The sequence below is a fragment of the Girardinichthys multiradiatus genome, chromosome 24 (genome assembly GCF_021462225.1).
Source record: "Girardinichthys multiradiatus isolate DD_20200921_A chromosome 24, DD_fGirMul_XY1, whole genome shotgun sequence".
Classification (NCBI taxonomy): Eukaryota; Metazoa; Chordata; class Actinopteri; order Cyprinodontiformes; family Goodeidae; genus Girardinichthys; species Girardinichthys multiradiatus.
The window spans coordinates 11250123-11270240 of record NC_061816.1 but is presented as its reverse complement, the minus strand read 5'-3'; the positions used below and the strand labels follow the sequence as shown (position 1 = coordinate 11270240).

At 42.2% G+C, this 20118-nt stretch overlaps 1 protein-coding gene across 2 annotated transcripts in view; it reads left to right on the top strand.

Annotated features, from left to right (window-relative positions):
- The window catches only part of nrp2a (neuropilin 2a), a 73371-nt gene that overhangs the window by 34462 nt on the left and 18791 nt on the right, over window positions 1-20118 (top strand). For both annotated transcript variants that reach the window (XM_047355097.1, XM_047355098.1), the window contains exons 7-13: window positions 272-427; window positions 9926-10070; window positions 11735-11910; window positions 12488-12667; window positions 12753-12897; window positions 19739-19819; window positions 19930-20031. In XM_047355097.1, coding sequence (XP_047211053.1) covers window positions 272-427; window positions 9926-10070; window positions 11735-11910; window positions 12488-12667; window positions 12753-12897; window positions 19739-19819; window positions 19930-20031 — 985 coding nt within the window. The remainder of the gene's footprint in view (window positions 1-271; window positions 428-9925; window positions 10071-11734; window positions 11911-12487; window positions 12668-12752; window positions 12898-19738; window positions 19820-19929; window positions 20032-20118) is intronic.

The window sequence follows — 20118 nt, the reverse complement described above, 5'->3', positions numbered from 1 at the left end:
AAACTTAAATCTGTGACCTTTCTTTTTGTCCTCTCTTCACCTCCTTTGTGTTATGCTTTTGCACATTAAAATCATCTTTGGATTTCTTATTTGCATGCCTTCAGTTTAGAATCATAGCGTGACATCCAGCTCAACGGCGTTTGGCACCAGCTATAAAAACAAACAGATCTGGGTGGATGGAGTGGCGTCTGCTTTGTTTTTTGTTTTTTTGCGTCATTTGGACATTTTTTTATAAACAAATGTGGCAATCATTTCTTCTAAAACCTTTCAGGTTGACCTCCACTTCCTCAAGGTTTTGACTGGGATAGCCACACAGGGGGCCATATCGAAAGAGACTCAGAAGTCATACTACGTCACAACCTTCAAACTGGAGGTCAGCACCAATGGGGAGGACTGGATGGTGTACCGGCACGGCAAAAACCACAAGGTTTGTCTTTATTATGCACATCTCCATTTAGCAAATAAACTTTACTGGACATGGACTTGGGTAAGATGCTCCAAGTACAATGATTAAGTAAAAACAGCACCGTTTCCCAGTATCGCTGTAGGGTTACTTTAATTCAGGTGGAACTAAGGTTTTTCTCAAGGTGGATTAAGTTTACCACCTAAATCAAACTCCAGTCCTTAAGGGCCGGTGTTTTTTCAACACACCTCAATCCATTAATTGTATTGTTAGCTGGTCTTTGAAGAACTGCTTAGGGTGCAATATAGCCATCTGATTCGGTTGTGTTGGCCCAGAGACACATCTAAAGGTTGGAAACCCTGACATAAATATTTTTTTTGTCTGCTGGACACTAAGTGGCCTGAAGATACATCCTCAGAGTCTGAGAGATTTGGAGACATTTTACAACACGGAGTCGGCAAAGATGAGACAAGTTTTGAAATTATTTATCATGGTCCCAAAAAGCCTTAAATTTTATCAGGAAAGTGTTTGCTAAAGCAAAAAATATGAGTAAAAGGTATAGAAAAAAAACAGCTAAATTCTGTAATAGCTTTCCGGTTCTAGTTACACTGGATAATATATTGTTTTGATGAGAGTAAGAAAAGTAAACCAAAAAAGCTGACATTACTCGGATCATGAGTAGGGCTATCTGCACAGGTAGCCAGCCTGCAGTCAGCTGCTTTACAGATCTGCCATTTTAAGCTAGCTAAATGATTTTTTTTTTTTTTTACAAAGTGTTACCTCCATGAGTGTGTTAAGGGTAGGGCTCCGTTAATCTGTCAGATAAACAGAGCCCTGTTTCCAACTAAAAAGTTTCCAAATACCAGAGTTAGTCTCTCTTGTAAACAACAAGACTGTAAATTCAGAAAACTTCCTCAGTAACAAAGGCAGTCATGTCAACTGATGCAACATTCCTGATGGCGTTGTTCCCCTTCTACAACCGTTTGTGAACCTGAGTCATGACCCCAGTGATGAGGTAGAAAGACGAGTGAAACAAGCCGAAAGGGGGAGAGATGGGATAAAGAAGAACAATGAAATCCTCTGTGTGCTCTTATCTGCGTTTTGGATTCATGATCTCTCTGAAGTTAATGCTCAGACATAAACAGACACCTGCGGTTGTGAAACCTTTGGAGTCGTGCCAGGTGCGATTTATGTGTGACATTGGTGTTGTTCAGTGCTTTGATGGAGCCTTATATCTTTTTGCTTTGTGTGTAATGTTCTGTAGACAGCAGAGGCTGCTGTGTGACCACCCGTCTCTTGGGGGATTCCGACTCTTTCCCCTCATTTCATGCTTAAAGCCGCTGTGGATTTTAAGCAGAAAAACTGAGTGGGAAGAAGAGGAGGGTGTGGGGTCGAGGGGGACTTAATCCGCATAGTCTAACCCATACGGACCAGGCCCCCCCTTCTGTGCGTGACCGTGATTGGTTTGGATGGTGCCAGTGGGGGGTATTTGATGTAGAGATTATTGACCAAAATGTGGATTTGACTTAAAAGTCAACATCTGTGTAATTTATTAGAGCCCACAGATGTCCCTGCTCCTTCCACAAGCACCATCCCACTCAATCCACAGACACCCCCCAGCCCCCTACCCATTTAAATGACCTCTGGCTGATCTTCCTGTCTGGAGATGTGCGAGTAAGTGCAGGCATATATATATATATATATATATATATATATATATATATATATATATATATGTGTGTGTGTGTGTGTATGGATTCAGACAGAAGCATCAGCAAGCATTTAGGATTGATATCGCAGGCATTATGAAAATTGTTTTCAGCTTTCCGAATGCAGAGGTGCAGCGTGACTCAAGAAGATCGATAAAAGTTAGCAAATTGTGGTTTTTGAAAGGAAATATAGGTGTGACTCGATGGCGATCAAAACCACTTCTGTGTTGCTCCAAGCTGAAGGAAGTTTTGCTTTCTTAGGCATGTCTCTTTATATAACCTCCATCAAATGACAACCATGACATCTGTTTTTGATGAAAATAAAGAAATGATGACAGTTTCAATATGAACCTCATGGCTGAGAAGGATTCTTGCCTGAGTACAGCGGTTCTCAAGGAGTTTAACGTTTTCTAGCATGAAAGGTCTGTTTAAGGTCATGCTTCAAACCTAATTATATTTGAATCCAGACTTTGACTACGCCATTCACCTTCTGTTTTTTAATGTTTTTATCATCAGAGGTGAACCTGCTAGTGTGGTTAGGATAACTGTCCTGCCCCCTCATCTGTTCTTGAATTCGTTTAGATCAGGCTATGAAGTTTTGTGTTTTGAAAACTTTTAGCCTACGTCAAGTTGTCAGACAGGTTCTGCTTAAGTGATTTATTGATTTCACATGTCTTGGCAGTACTCAGGCCTCTATGTGGCTATTGAAATTGAACCAAGAAATGTGGTAAATAAGGTTAATTCATGATTTGAACTAGTGGGGCATTTCTATTTTTACACAGAGCCAAGCTGGTTTGGAAAGCTTTTCCCCTAAATTTAAATCGTCATTTGAAAAAGGTTTCTTGTATTTACTTCGGTTATCTTTGTCTGACATAAATGTTTCAGACCAAAAAACAAACTTTTAAGTGTTACAAAAAAGGAAAAACATAAGAAATATGTAAGGCCCTTTGGGGTTGAGGAAATATTCTCCAAGATGGTACCACTTTGAGCCAAGATTATAAAGACATTTAACCACTTGTCTTTTTGACAATCTCTAAGGTTTTGCTTTACATCAACATTTAGCTTACAGTGCTTAATATGCTTACCATAAATAGTTCATATGTAAATTTCCCTCAGAGGTCTAAGTACCAAGAGTGATACACATACCTTAGTGTTAGAACCATTGCTCTAGAATGGTTCGATTCTGGATTTATTGTTTAATACTAAAAACCAGCGAGTACACTCCACTCCTTGTTGGTCAGGGCCCATGGCATTCCCCTTTGGCCAGGGCAGAATCTTCCGTGACTGCTAATCCACCAGTCGTGCTGCACAAGCCCCCAGTTAGCCCCCAAAGAGCCTTAAGTGGTTGAAGCTCAGTTCTCATCAGGGGTTCCTGTAATGACTGGGATTTGGCTCTTCTAACTGTCATTTAACAGTGGGCTTTATGTTAACATGGCTTATGGATTGTGCGTGTGTGTGCGAGTGTGCCTGCGCATCAGATATGGAATTACATTGATTAATAGGAGCAGCTTTCCAGTCCTTACCTCACTGTGTTTGTCAGGAAATGGGAGCATTAATTATCAGGACAGGAAGCCAGATTTTAAGAAGCTAAAAACAGACAGAAAGATAACTGTTACTTATGTAAAGAACAAAACTACAGTAAGGGAACGAAAAACACCTCCATGATGCCGCCTCTAGAGTCACACCCACAATAAGCCTTTGTGTATTTGTGATTTCTTTTCACAAATTTTCTGCATGCCAACACAATCTCAGTTTAACGCTCAGGTGACTTGTTTAATCAAAGTCACACAGCTCACATATGCACCTCATTACTTGATGAGATGCTAACTCACTCAGGATTTGCATTTCTCACCAACTCACACATACTGTAAGATACAAGCATGCACTCACTTTTTTCCCTTTTTTTTTGCTTTCCAACGCAGACACACGAGCGTGCCCACACTAATTAACATGAAAAACACACACTGTCATCTGTCAGCGTCTGTGAGGGAAGGTCCCAGCAGCCCCTGGTGCTAAACAAGCTTTGTGTTGCTGAAAAGTGTCGTGAGGTTGTGCTAAATTTGTCACACACATCAAGTAACCCTGAGCAAGCGAAGGGGGGAAAAAACAGCCCACACAGCATTTCAGCCTGCTCATCCAATCACGGTGAGCTGCAAACCGACAGAACCAAACAAACACACAAGCTTTGCTTGCATGCTCATGCATAATACAACAATCATAATTAAATTTACATTGGCATACAGGTGCAGTTAGTGACAATTGATAACATCCGCACCAAGTCTTGACCAAAGGATCACTGTCAAACTTTCATACACACTGAGATTGCAAGTCCTGAACTTTCTGACCTAAATTCAAAATGGTATGTGGTGTGGAAAAACTAACACTGCACATCTGTTTGAACAAACTATTGCTGCAGTTAAACATAGTAGTCGCAGCATCTTGCTGTGGGGATACTGCAGGAGACTGGAGCAGACGTTCACCATCCAGCAGGACACCAACCAAGCAGCCATAGCTACAATAGAATGGTTTTAGATACATGTGCATGCCAGTTTTCAGATTTTAATCATACAAAATGTTGAAAACAAAGTATAATGTTTTCTTCCACTTAATTTGTTTTGGTACATCACATAAAGTCCAAGTCTGTATGCCACAGTCGTCAGACTTTTCTAACCTTTTGGCCTGCATGTAAGACAAACTAACACAGCACATCACTATGAACACACCGTGGTAGTGGCAGCATTATGCTATAGGGATGCTGCAAAAGACTTTATACAAATGCTTCCCCCATTTTTAGTCCTTTTTGAAAACATTGTTTTAAAAGTAGTGTAATTTACTTTTCACTGTACAATTATGTTCAACTTTTTGTTGCTCTATCACAGAAAATCCAATTGCAGTCACCTGGACGTTGTTCCATTCTGCTGACAACTTTATGAAGAAGAGCCAAAGGGGGAATGAGAGGTGTAATGGACAGGATGTGTAATCAGTGGAGTAAGATGAGAGTGAAAAAATGCTGAAAGACTAATGTCTTCTGCTGAACTTCTCACATCTCCCACTGGTGGTGTCAGCTCGAAGAAAAACACGATGCGCTGAAATGGAGACGACTCATGACTAAATCAAGAAAAGTACACATCCAGCTATTCCTTACTTCAAAAAGCAAAACAAAAGCTTCCCCTCTCCATTAGCTGGTCCACAAGGTTGATTCTGGGAAACAGACACACCATTCTTGGTGACCTCCTTCTCAGAAGGGTCATCAATACTTAAATACTCCTGATGCACAAACAAGTCTGACCCCCACTTACTGCTGCCGTCACGGCTGTGTGTGTGTAATGGGGGTTCTTCGTTATAATTTCATGACCCTCCACACAGCGAGACACAACACGACAGCATCAATTATTAAGCCTACCTCAGTGGCAGGTCACGTGAGGGGCGGATATCCTAGAGACCCAGGGTTGTTGTCTGGCAGATTACAGAGGTGGATCAGACCACACACTGTCTCAAACCCCGCTCCTCATAACAGAACACATGAACAGATGGATGTTGCACCTACTTTTGTTTTACCACCAGCAGCATTTCAATCTGCGCCTTCATTCCTACTCAGTTAAAAAGTATTCACGCTATCAACAAGATAGTCAATGAGCAACCATCTGCTTCCTGATGCCATTAACCTTTAACCTTAAAGCAGTGGGTTAAGAGTCAAATGAGTGACCTCTCAGGTATCCTGACAATAGTGGGGAGGAAGTGAATTGGACACAGAAGACTGAGAGGGGACGAAGTTCTCAGCCCAAAGTTCTCTGTGGTCCTTACAGTACCATGAAACATTTTAGCCTTATTATAGATTTATTCTGTTTGTTTTTCTAAACATTCACACAATGAGCATGTAGAAGAATTTTGTCCCACTCTTCTTTGCAGAATTGTTGTAACTCAGCCACACTGGAGGGCATTCAAAGCATGCACAGCATCTCAATCGGATCTGAGTCCAGATTCTGACTAGGCCGCTCCAAAAGGTTTATTTAAGGTTTATTCTCCTTCTGGATATTCTGGTAGAGGGCAGAATTCATTAATACAACATTTACAACAAGTCACCCAGGTCCTGAGACAGCAGAGCAGGCCCAGACCACCACACTATCACCACCATATCTGACTCTACGCATGATGCTCTGTTGGTTTTATGCCAAATTCTCACACATTCCAGAAAGTTAAACTTTTTTGCCGTCAGTCCACAGGATCTTTTACCAAAAGTCTTTGAGTTCATCGCGATGATCTTTGACTTTGTGTTCTCTTTGGTCAGCAGTGGTTTTGACCTTGAAATCCCATGGGTGCCATTTTGCCTAGTTTCTTTCTCGTTATTCAGTCATGAACTCTTACCTTAACTGAGAAAAGTGGGGCCTGCAGTGCTTTAGAAGTTGTTCTGGGTTCTTCTGTTACCTCCTGGATGAGCCGTTGATGCATTCTTGGAGTAATGTTAGCAGGCCAGCCAATCTTTGGCAGATTCACCACCATTCCATGTTTTCTTCATGTATAAATAATGCCTTAAGTCTTAGAATTGTTTACTTCTCCCTCCAAACTGATAGAGGTTGATGATTATTTTTGTTTCTAATATGTTCTTAATTTGTTTTGGAAAATGAGCTAATGTGTTGCTTTTTAACATCTTTAAGCCTACTTCCTGTAGTCATAGAGGCTCTATTCAAGTGTGTTTTTGATTCTACAGCTCTGTCATTAATCAGGCCTGCGTGTGGCTAGTAAAATTGAACCAAAAATATTAACTTTCTCTCTGTATTTACTCACATCTCTGCCTGATATTAAAATTAATTTGAGGATCTACATTTTTAAATGTGACACAATTGCTAAAAGAGAAGTAATCTTTAACCATATAAATGCTTTCAATGTACTGTAGCTTACATTCAGAAATAAAGACAAGCATCTTTAGAGCTGATTTTTAACAACTTGTTCTGTTTGTGAATAAGAGAGGTTTTGGACACATTCCCAACTTTACTCCAAAGACGACAACAAAGGAAATTGCAGCTGGCTGCACTGCAGCCAGCTGGTGGTTGTGCTTGTTTTTAACTATCATGATTCTTTCTTTAAATATGTGTCTCATCATGCAAAGATTTGGACTATTTACACACTACTCCAAGGAGTTGGGCGTTTTGTTCCAGTACCTAAATTATGCTGTTTTCCCTGTAAGTCACTGCGGAACTAAGGAAATTTCACAGAATTTGGGTGAGGAGATAAATGCTTGGATAGAACATTTCCTGTTTCAACAATGAATCTGTTTGTTGTTCCTCTTCAACACCGCTCCCTGCCTCCTGTCCTACATTCCTCTACTCATATAACCTGCCGTCCATTCAACCTTTTCTTTTTGCCTACTCCCCCTTACCCATTTCATCTGGTTTTAAATATTCTTCTGAGGACATCCAAGCCTCCCTGTAGTCATTTTCTGTTTTCTCATGCTCTCAGCCATGGTTTTGGGATTCATGGAAGTGGGAGAGACAGTGGACAGTTGATCTTTCATCACACTCTTGTCTCCTTGTGAGCGTGCATAAGAGTTTACATAACCCCTATAAGAACCTGCATCGGCTGTTGTGCCTCTCAGTTAAACACAGCAACTGCCTATCCCTCCATCCAGCACGAGATACAGCAGTGATAGCCCTGTTATCTGTTCAAACATTCACGCTGCTTTGTATTACCAGTGTCAGCTGCACTTGATTAAATCAGGCCATGCCCAAAATCAAATAACACCCCTTGAGTAGGATTTTAAATAGAAAACGCTCAGGAGGCAGAAGAGTATGAAATTTCTGAACTATTATTTTAGGAAGTGAGGGAGTTTTGCTAACCTCTTGGACATTTTCACACTTTGTCACAGTACAACCAAAAAGTTTAATATATTTCATTAGGATTTTATATGAAAGACCAACACAAAGTTGGGCATAATTGTGAAGTGGAAGGAGAATAATTAATGGCTGATACAAATCTGGAAAGTGTGGCCTGCATATGCATTAATGTCCATTTACTTGGATAAAATCACCATACTCATGGAAAAACATGCTGTGGGACATGGTGACGGCGGCATGATGCTGTGGCGATCTTTTTCCTCAGAGGGGAAAAGGAAGGCTGGTCAACGGTTGTTCAGGTTTGCTGTGTTAATGTAACAAAATGTTCAAGATCAAGGTGTACGGATCCCTTCGCATGTCACAGTGTGCTTTTTTTATTAGAAATCATAAGAAAGGGCCATTGACGTAAAAAAAAGAAAATATATTTGCTAAATCATGGGATTGAGGTGTTTCACTTTCGTAGTCCCAGATGTGTAAACTCCCAACACCAAGGCTTGAACAAACATTTGTGAAAGCTCTCAGGAGCTCAGTAAATTCCAGCATGGTACTATAATAGGATGTTTGCTACTTCATGGGAGCAGTTTTGGGATAGCTCTTCTTGTTTCAGCATGACAAGCAATATCCAGCTTGACTAACCTGATTTCAACCCATTAGAACAAAATCCAGGACTTCTTATCCAACATCAGTGTCCGACCTCAGATATGCACTTCTGGAAGAATGGAGAAAAAGATCTATAAACACACATTTCTAAGCCTTGTGGAAAACCTTTACAAAACAGTTAAAGCTGCTGTAGCTGCAAAGGGTGGGTTGACATCGTATGGGATGAGCTCATGTGAAAATGAGAGAATACTTTTGCCAATTAAGTGTATTTACTTTGAGTTTTCAGGCTGTGGGAGGCTGTGTGTTTATGTTTGATCATGTTGTACTCAGATTAATGTAAAAGAAAAATCATGTAGGGAGCTTTTTTTTGAACGATGATGCCTTTATTCTTTAATTCATCCGCTTGTAGCTGTTGTCTCTCCCTTCTCTTTGTTATTGTGCGTCGAGGCCACAACGGCATGTGTTTTGATGCTATATTAACAGCAGCTCGACTATCAGCCGCCACGATCAACCACAAACAGATAGAGGGTGAATGACAGTTAACAGTCAGTTAAAAGGCACTTCCTCTGCTTATCTGAGGGTGTAGGATGTATGTGTGGGTTCATGTGAGTTCCTGTGGTTTTCCTGTGTCTGCCTATGTGGTTTCAGTTAGTAGCCGCCAACAAAAGGAAGAGGCGAGGAAGGAGGAGGTGTGAACAGACATCAACAGTGCGGTCTGGAAGGAGAGGGTTCGAGAAATAAATGAGATGACAAAGAAGCGGGGAGAGGATTTGGAGACGAAAGAAAAAAATGGGAAGTTATTCATACATATGAGCTGGGAGTTATGATCTCCTACATTGCAGTCGATCTCAGGTCAATTTTCCAACCAAAACAGGAAGAAACACAACCACCCTGGTTACATCTTCCCTCTGACCTGACTGCCCAAACCTAACAGCAAATGGGCGGAAGGGAGTGTTCAAGGAGAAATGGTGAATGTTGATGCTTTTAGGTGGACGCCTTAGGAAGTGAATTTCACTGACATCCTGCCCACCTGGAGAGACTTCCTGCATTCGGTCGTGTCAGGTCACGTCTCCCGCAGGTTTCCTGAGGCCACCAATGTGTTCAGTTGGCAGCGTTTGCATGCGTGTGAGCATGGAGGTGAAAAAGAGAAAAAATATTTAGTGGGTTCTCCCAGCGCTGAACCCCTGACCTGGGAACACATCGACAGCTGGGATGCTGACACCGGATCTGTGTTTGGGTTGTCTCTGCTTTGTCCAGCCTGCCACTGTGCGTGTGAAGCCGAGTGAAACTGCGCCCAGTGGGAGGGTGTTAAAGCAAGACGTGTGTAAATGTGTGTCTACCATCTCCCCTCTGATGCCGTATTTTCTCCTCGTTTCCCACAGATCTTTCATGCCAACACAGACCCAGCTGAGGTGGTCCTGAACCGCGTCCGGCAGCCAGTTTTGGCCCGCTTCGTTCGGATCCGGCCTCAGACCTGGAAGAATGGAATCGCACTCAGATTTGAGCTCTATGGATGCCAGATCACAGGTTAATTTCCTGAAGTTTCTTTGTAAAGAAAAATGTTATCATATGAATCATCTTTCTTTAGACTGTGTTAATTTAATTGCATAAAGTGACCAAATCGTATGTATACAACTTATATGTGCCTATGTTGCTGAGTAACACCTCCATACAGGAGGAGCTAAGGTAATAACATTTAATTATATAGATACAGAATCACTAAATGACATCTGGTGCAAATTGTATAATATTACAAACATTAGTGGGCATGTAGATTAATAATAATAATAGCACTATTTCAGTAATTTTGTGGACAAACCTGTTATTCAGATTTTTTTCTCCCACTCACTGCTTTATGCTTTTCTAGTAAGAACAACTAGTGCGCAATGCAAAGTTAATTAAAGAAAATTAAAAGAAAATAGGATCCAACATGTGCATTTAGATTCCTGCATATTCAAAATGCAATCTTCTAAATATAGCCAGCTTTAAGCTGATTAAAAGAAAGCCTTCTCTGTTCCTCTGGAGGTACCACCAAGTGTCATTTTAATCTTGCGATGCTCCTCTACTTTTTCTCCATGCACGCTTTCTGTTTCCAACTCCCTGAGCACCTCCCTCCCCTCCCTCTGACTTTAAAAAAATTCTCTCATGGTTTAGAAACTCTTTTTGAAGCTTCCTCTTCGCTCCGTGAGCTCCTGCGGATCGGGGGAACGAGTACTGCTCAATCATTCATGGCTCTCTGTTCACTCTTACATCAGAAACCATGATTCAGTTCAGCCTCAACAGCTGCTATTGAAACAGCTATTAGCTCATACAGCACAAGTACAACCTGGCGCATAAAGATGACTTCTAAACATAGCCGATGACCTCAAAAAGCCATGTGCTCCTATCTGAAATGTACACAGACACACGTAAACCCGCTCATCCTGTAAGTTTTATCCATTATTTATATGGCCCTGCATTTGCAGTGACATAACAGCATGAAAGTTTGATTTGTGTTCCCTTAAACCATCAGTACAACTAACATCTCCCCATGCTCCCATCTTCCCACCAGTTCTTTGTTTCCCTCAATGTCTTTGTTCCTCTTCTTCAAGCTCTCGATACCTCTCAAAAAACCCTCCATGCCTATCTGGCACCAGCGCTCTCCATCTTCCCTCTCCTGCTGTTTTTCTCTGCAGACGTTTCATCTCTACATTTTGCGCTCCCTCCAAGCCTGCAGCTCTTCTTCTCATGCCTTTTCTCCACTTTCCTTCCTCCTAGCACCTTGTATTATACCTTTACCTTCGCTTAATCCCATATTTCCTCCTCATGAATATTCCCTGAGCCAGTTACTTGCACATCTATATACGAATGAGTCTCATTTCTTTGTGTTTTGACACAGCACATTATGAGTGCTGTACAGTTACAGAAACAATGCATGAGCAACATTAAAAGATACTTAAAAATCAGCGCGAGATGTGAAATGTATGAATGCAAAGCAGCAGCGGAGTTAACATGCACTTTTATCTCACTAATGGGTTAGGGGTCTCCTGTTTCCTCCAGTCTAAGGTCTTAAAGCTTATCGGCGAGGAGTACCATCCTGCGGCAGAACTTAACCGCTGACTAGTGGGAATATGCGTAGCAGCGCTTTAAGTCTTCTCCATCGATCCTTTGCAACCGAAGTAATCTCTGGCCTCCTCTGCTTTCTACTCCAGACACTCCGTGCTCGGACCTGCAGGGCTTGATGTCCGGCCTGCTCCCTGATGCCCAGATCTCGGTATCATCCAGCAGGGACGTGATGTGGAATCCCAGCACGGCCCGGCTTGTGGCAAGTCACTCGGGCTGGTTCCCTGCACCTACGCAGCCGCTGGCTGGAGAGGAGTGGCTCCAGGTAAAAGATGGTGTTGAGTCCTAGTTATTGTGCATTTGGAATGGTGGCGTTTTTCAGATATTATATGGTGGTGGTTTTACATTATTCAAAAAGCAAAGGGCTGTTTGGAGTAGAATAACTGTTGGCAAACATATATTTCAAGTTTTATGAGCTTGTGTTTTACATGCTAATGTAATATTTAGCCAGTTGGACAGGGTCTCACAAATGATATTGCCCAAAATACTAAAGGTATCAGAGTGATGGAAGCACAGATGAGAAAGAGAAAAAAGAAGACCACAGGCGTCTATCGCAACTGATCGCAATATTTACCAATATTGTTGCAATATTTTCTAACATTGTGCAGCCCTAATGGGGTAAATATATAAGGGCCACAGCAAGCATGTGAAAGAAGGTGCTCTGTTCAGGTGAGACCCAAACTGAACACCATTCCCATGGTTAAACATGGTGGCGGCCACATCATGCTGTATTGATACTTTTTCTTGAGCAGGGACAGGGAAATCTAGACCTAAATCCAACCGAGAATATGTTGTAGGACTTATAAACCTATGTTCACAGATGGTAAATCTCCTTTATCCAGGTGGACCTTGGTGTTCCCAAGACAGTCCGTGGAGTTATTACCCAGGGAGCGCGTGGAGGAGACCCAAGCACTGGACCTGCCACAGACAACCGGGCCTATGTCAGGAAGTACAAAGTTGCACACAGCCTGAATGCAAAAGACTGGAACTTCATCATGGACGCCATGACCAGCCAACCTAAGGTGGGTGAAGGTGGAAAGCTAATGGAAGGTTATCCTCTGAGACGTTCCTATACATGTGAGTTCAGTGATTTATATTTTTGTGCAGATATTTGAGGGGAACACACAATACGACACCCCAGAACTTCGCCATTTTGAGGAGACGGTAGCGCAGTACATTAGGCTGTATCCAGAGAGGTGGTCCCCAGGAGGGATTGGAATGAGAGTGGAGATCCTGGGGTGCAACCTTCCAGGTAGGATGTCTTTCTGCCTCTTCTTGTGTGACACCAGATCTTTTCTTTTTTATCATTTGCTGCCTGCAGGATTCCACATTGTACTGAATTAAAATGATCAAGGCAGGACTGAATGGACCTTGAGGAAGGTGGCTCACATTAGATATGCATGAGAGTCATTAGAGGCTGCCTGAGGTGAGAAGAGACAGAGTATTCGCTGGGAGATGGGGAAGCGTTTGTATTGTTCCACCTAAAGGAGCTGAATTCCTTTTCTGAGCTTCTACAAGCATAAAGCTCTGCAGGGATCTGAACAAGGTTTGTTTTGCCGGAATGCATCTTCAGCAAGTGAGAGCGCCGGTTTGTTCACTTTCCAGCATGGTCTGTTGGCCAGATGTGATCTTTGTGCTCCATCAGAGACAAACACACTCTCACTGACACACACACACACACACACACACGGACTGTTGCTGTTTACCACTCCCTCTGCTGCGCCTGAACAGGGCGGCTGTGTAGCTTGACACGCACAGAGCCTGACACATATTTACTAAACAATCAGCCGAACAAGAACTGGGTCCATATGTGCTGACTGGGATTGAAGATGCTTTTCATCAGGGTCATTTGGGTCTGTTTGTATCTTTGCATTTCCTTTAGCATCTGTTTAGGCGGTTAGGATTCATAACTACGCAAAGATACATCACTCCAATCACTTTTGCACTAATTCTACTGGGCTCGCAAAACTCTCCACATCCATTAAATCTTTTCATTTTATCTCATTCTTCAGTTTTTTTTATTGGCATCCACCAAATAAAGTCCAGTGCAACCAACTAGTTTCAGGAAGTCATGTAGGGGACACGGCAAAAATGTGGACGTAGGTGCTCTGGTCAGATGAGACCAAAAGGATAACTGATGATGTACGTCACCCTAAACTCACCATGCCCATGGCTAAACGTGGTGAAGCATCATGCTGTGGGGATGCATTTCTTCAACAGGGACAGTGATGCTCGTCATAGCTGATAAAACGAATGAAGGAAAATACAGTCTTGGGAGAATGAAAAGGAATGGCCCAGTCAAAGTCCTGAACTTAAAAAGACTTTAAAACTGACTTTTCCAGAGGCTCTCTGTCTAATCTGGTACAGCTTTACCGTTTTGCAAAGAGAAAAGGGCAAAAACGTCAGACTCTAGATGTGCAAAGGAGTTGTAGGCAAAGTACCAGCAGCTGTAGTTGTAGTAAAAGGGGGTTCTACAAAGTACTGACTCAGGGGGACGAATACAAACGCATGGCAAACATTCAGATTTGTATTTGAAAAACTGTTCCTTTCTTTCTAATGTACGCTTATGTTCTACTTATATTAAGGCTTATGGTTGTAACGGTTATGAATACTGCAAGGCACTGTACCTCCATCCCCTCCTAAAGTCTAGCAAAACACAGGAAACAATGTGTTTTAAATTAACTGCTGACTGACAAGGGAAAAAAACACCAGGCAGGAGCGCATTTGATCAACAAGCAGGAACCAGAAAGAAGAAGGCAAAATGAGATGAACACTTTGATACAGATGTTTACATTCATGAGAAAGACTAAAGGCTTTGGCAAAATGTGGCATGCAGAACGTTTAACAGTCGCAACTTCTTTACGCACCACCACCAATTCAGCTGGGATAATGGACCGCTGCTGACATCCTGTGCAATCATTTATTTCCCCTTCAGCTCAGACCGCTCAGTGATGTCTTCACTGTACTTACTTATGTGATTCAGGCTGATGAAACAAACATATTTCTCCCTCCATCCAGACCATGTTTTAACTTATCAGCACCCACCACAGCCAGGCAGGATGAGTTCTCTCTGCCTCGCCTCTGCAGATGGTTACGGTTCTTTCCTTTCCCAGCCTGAGGCCCGGTGCGTGGGTCTGTAAATGTTTTTGTTCTCTTTTGGTTACCATGCCTCGCCTGTTTTTCCTCTCCTTCCCCTCGTTCTCCTGTTACTCATCATCACTCGCACCTTTTTTCCATGTTCCTGCACTGCTGCCTCATACAGAGTGCCTCTGCTATAACAGTATTTTTTGTTTTTAGCTTGCATACTCCTTAAATTAGATATTTATAATCTCAGGAGTGGAATCTTTGCAGAACAATAAAGAATATAGGTAGATAATTCAAAAGAGAAGACCTCACACATTCATGTACAAACCTATAATTTAAACCTTTTGTGTCTTAGCCTGGATATATGCTTCAGTTTCCTTTTAAAATCCTAGTTAATACAGCGAAGCCCATGAAGCTAACCCACTTTTCCTTAATTAGTATTTATATGAGGCCCAAAACAAAACAGCACTTTAGAAAATGTAGTGAAACTAAAAGCATAAGATTCTGTTCCCCCTCTTTGTCTCAATATTACTTCACAGTTTAAAACAACAGATCTGTGTCATGACACGCAAGAATAATTTAAAGACTTTCAAAACCACCAAAGCTTTTAAGAAAAGACTAATTTTCATGTTCCTTGATATATTTGGAGTGAAAGAGCAAGAACACTTTTAAGGGGAACATTTACTTTGCAGCAGTGGTTCTCTTAGAGCGGGCAATGCCCCCTAGGGGGAACTCAGTGTCAAGACTTGAACTTTTCTCTAGGCTACACAATCAGCGCATCAGCGTTTCCACGGTGACTAGACATTGTCTGAGGAGGGAGATTTGTTCAGCGCACTCCATATCGGCCTGTTGACTAATGACAAGCAGTGAGAATGAAGTTTGTTTTCGAGATTCACCGAACTGACTTATTTACTGGCCAATAACAATTTCCTGCTTCCTCTGAGGTTTGAGGGTCCATCAATTATTGCTCCATTCATCCATCCATGCATTCATCAATCCATCCATCCATTCTTCCTTACGTCTGTCCGTCAGAAACACAACAATGCACTGTACCAAAATGTGTGGGGATAAACCACTAAAGCTCACCCCTACTTCTTTTTCCCATTTCGTTCCTCTGGGATAGGAATGTGTGTACATTTATCAGTGTTTGACTGTGCCTGGGAGTGCCAGGAAGAGATTTACAGAAAGGCTTTCTACATAATTGAGGATTTTGTTTCTTCCTCTTCTGACATATTGCTGAGTCAGATTCTTTGGGAGTGAGCTATGTCTTTTAGTGCTGGACCGTACTAACTCTCCATGTGTGAAAGAGAAAAAGAAAACGCTTAGATGTAAAAACAAAGAGAAATCTAAACTGCTTTACCTTGGTAAGCTGCTTCCCTGAGTCCAGCTTCAAGAGTTTGGAGCCTCATCCCACAGCATGATCATGACTTGCATCACCACCTGCAGCTGCAGACATGTTATGTCAGCCAGCACTCTGCCGCAGAGGGACTTTTCCTGCATTATAAGGCCTCTCCGCTGCACTGCACTCGGACACATCCAGCACAGTGCTCGAGGCAAGGAAGGCAGGTCACATACGTTATCACACATCCTGTCTTTCTCCATGCACACGAATGCACAAGTCAGTGGCATTGGCCTCGACGCTTCTGTCAGACCCCGGAAAGGTCAGCCCATTTACAGCGTGACAGGGCCTGACCTTTGAAAGCATCAAGTTCTTAATGGACTCAAACAAGTGTGTGTGTATGTGTGTGTTTGCGTTCAGTTGTGCGCACCAGTAACACAGGTGTTGGCTCTTGGTTTATTTTAACACTTTGTCCTGAGATTGAACTCAAAGGTCAAAAAGGACTAAAATGGCTAAACAAACATAGATGGGAGCAGGAGATGGAAAAAAGCCTGTTTGGAAGAGAGTTGCTTTTCCTTGCCTTTACCTTCCCAGCAGCGATAAGCATCTCATTAGGTGGAAAATGACTGGCATAAAGGACATGACATTAACGCTGGGTTAATGTCAGAAGCCGTCGCCAGCTGTGGACGACCCCTTTCATGTTTGCCTTTTCCCCAGCTGGGGCAGCGTTCCACTCATTTCCAGTTGTCTATCGCAATGTGCTTGCATTGCACAGTCTTTAAATGGTAGTCACAAGGAGAGATGAAAACGTCCCACCAAGAGGCTGGAGTGGCACTAACTGGCGTTCGGTGCAGTAAATCAGTGCGACTCCACCTCCTCTCACATGTTTTCTGCGCCAGTTTCCCTTGGAAACCGGCTCATATGAGATCTCATCAGGCGTCCAGGCCTCAAAGTTGTTTGGATCATCTTAAGTGAGACAAAGCAGGGAAAGCTGACAAAGGAGTGTGAAATGTGATATGCTCAAGAATTTGACGTTTTTGTCAAAAGATGTTTCTGCTTTAGTGAAAGCGAAGCAGAAAAACCTTTGAGTATGTTTCTAATTGTTTCGTGCTGCAGATATTGGAGGAGAAAAGCTCTTACATAGTTTTTTCACACGATAAATGTAAAGCTTTGGTTGAGACCTGACCTAAACCTCTGTGTAATTGCACCAAGGTTGACCCATCTGCTCCTAATAACACTCCCACTTTACATTCCAGCTGCAGCCTGCTCCACATGTGTGTTTGTGCACATATCTTAGTTTTTTTAATGAGTGCACTGTGGCCTTTTTATACAGTCAGTCAGTCATTTTCTACCGCTTATTCCATAGTGGGTCGCGGGGGAGCTGGTGCCTACCTCCAGCAGTCTATGGGCGAGAGGCAGGGTACACCCTGGACAAGTCGCCAGTCCATCGCAGGGCAAGCCTTTCTATACATTGATGATTAAAAATCTAATACCCTCGTTGAATGGCGGGGGAAGACCTGATGCCAATTGAATAGAACTTGTCTGACAACATGAAGTAGGCATGAAGAACTCAAAAAGCAACATATAATCCCCCAATCTTAAATAGAATATGAAAAAACAAATTAAAAGTGTTATAAGGCCATTTCTAAAGCTTTGGTAATCACTATGAGAGCCATTATTCACAAATGTAGACACAATGAAACAGTGGTGAACCTTCCCAGGTCAGGCCAAAAATACTTCAGGAGGGCATCAAGGAATCATCCAAGAGGTCATAAAAGAACCCAGAACAAGATCCGAAGCACTGCAGACCTCACTCGCATCACTTAAGGGGTTTGTTCATGATTTAACAATATAAAAGAGATGACGAGAAGATGGCTTAAACAATTCTGCAAAAAAATGTAACCCAAAATCCCTCCACAACAATCTAAAAAGCAGTTGTTGCCCCCAATGGTAGCAGAACCAGTTATTAGGTTTAGAGGCTATTATATACTTCACACAGGACTAGGTAAGTTTGGATAGCCACTTTCCCTTAATAAAAGAAATCACTTGATTTAATCAAGTTATCTTTGTCTGATATCAAATTTGTCTGATGAACTGGAACATTTAGGAATGACAAAAACATTTTAAATAAATTAAAATGGTGACAACACAGTGAAAATAACATACACTGTCATGAAGCAGCAGAACACTGTGAATTCCACACACTCACTATTCATAACATTGAAAGCATCTGGCATCACCGTAGGGTGTGCGCCCCATATTACTAAAGATATTAGTCCTTCAGGCAGCCATCCATCGTTTGATTCCTGACCTTGCAACTTTTCCTGCATGTCTTCCCACTTCCTCCTTCTCTCTCTGCCCATTTAATGCCTGATGACTGTGACAAAGGCCACTACTGCCACAAAATATTTAAAAGAAGCATCACACAGACGTGACAGGACATAATGTTCCACAAAATCCTCTTCATTTCCTCACATTTACACCCCCATGTTTTACAACACACCAGCATACATGGAAGATAGGAAAAGGTGTGTCAGCAGCTTTACCTTTCACTGTTTCTGCTATATTTTGTCCATGTGCATGGACGTTATGAAAAAAGAAGAGATTTGCTCGCACACACACATCTGAAGACAGCAGAGTGGTGGATTGAGCATCGGTTTATATATGTGTGTGCTGGAGCCATGCTGACAGCCAGAGATTGGTCTCAGAGTGTGATCATCCCATCCAAGGTCGAGGGGAGTTGGTTAGACACATCCATCCATCAGCTTTAGTGTCAGACATGTGTGTCTGTATGTGTATGCACATTTTGGCCAGTATGCGTCTTAGACAGATACTGACGCCTAAGCTTGTAGACAAAACATGACAGAGGCCCTCTTGGGTGTTTCAGGGGCTTTCGGTCTCTTCATGCCTCTGGCAGGAGAAAACAGCAGGAGCAGTTTTAAGTTTAGGCTCTAAGTTAATGCATATCCTTAAATTACTGTTTAGATCTGCTTAAAAGCAGATATTTACAGCTCTTTAAACTTAAACTGTGTTTAAAATTTTTAATTATTGCTCTGACTGTAAACATGGGCTAGTTTTGGTGAATGCCTATTTTCCTGTGGCCATTTTCTAACTTATGAACATCGATGCACATCTGTGAAATGTTCTCTTGTCTATCATTTTGAAGACTGAATGAGAAAAGTTGGCCTCTGTGTCACCATACCCCAAGCATAAGGTTTAATGAAATAAATTATACCTATACATACGCTTGGTACTCACAAACCTGAATCTCAAGTTCGAAAAATAACTGCAACATTGGAGACTCAGAGGTATCTCATAAACCATTTGCTAAAAATCCAATATGGCCACCATAAATGTAAAACATAGCAAAGCTGCCTTAATAGACAGTTTATTTTTCATTGTAATGGTTTGTGTCTGACAAAATCGGTTGAACAAACAGGACAAACTGATAGTTGCTACAGTGTTTGGTATAAAATGCAGAGCAATGCATTATCATTGGCTCTTATTGCTATTAATAGTTAGAATGATCACTAAACACAGTAAATGACATTCTCCCTTGGTTTCCTAGGTCCGAGTTCTGACTTCCAAAATTGTGTAGCTCTTCTTTAAGAGCTTATCATTTCCGATCCCAACCATCCTGATCCCACTTGTGTTCTGTGTTTTTCTGCAGAAATCAGCACTCCTGCCGACACTGTCACACCGACTCTGCCTCCTAGCCCAGAAACCACCACAGTCCCCATCACAACTACAGGTAAAACACAACCCAGAGGCTTGATTGAAGGATAATAACCACATATTCCCATCTCCCCTTCGGCTCTGGCTCTTACTCTGCCTTTTACCTCCCCACTGCTCCAACAACAGCCACCGCTCCCTCATCTATTGGGGTGTGTGACTTTGACCACGGCCTGTGCGGATGGACACACGACCCCAGCGCCCCGCTGCTCTGGTCATTGCACAGACATGGTGAGTGTAAAATCTGAATAGGAAAATGAATAGGGGCAACCATACATGCAAAGGTTTAAAGTGAAATCTTAAGAGAGTCTGTGTCTA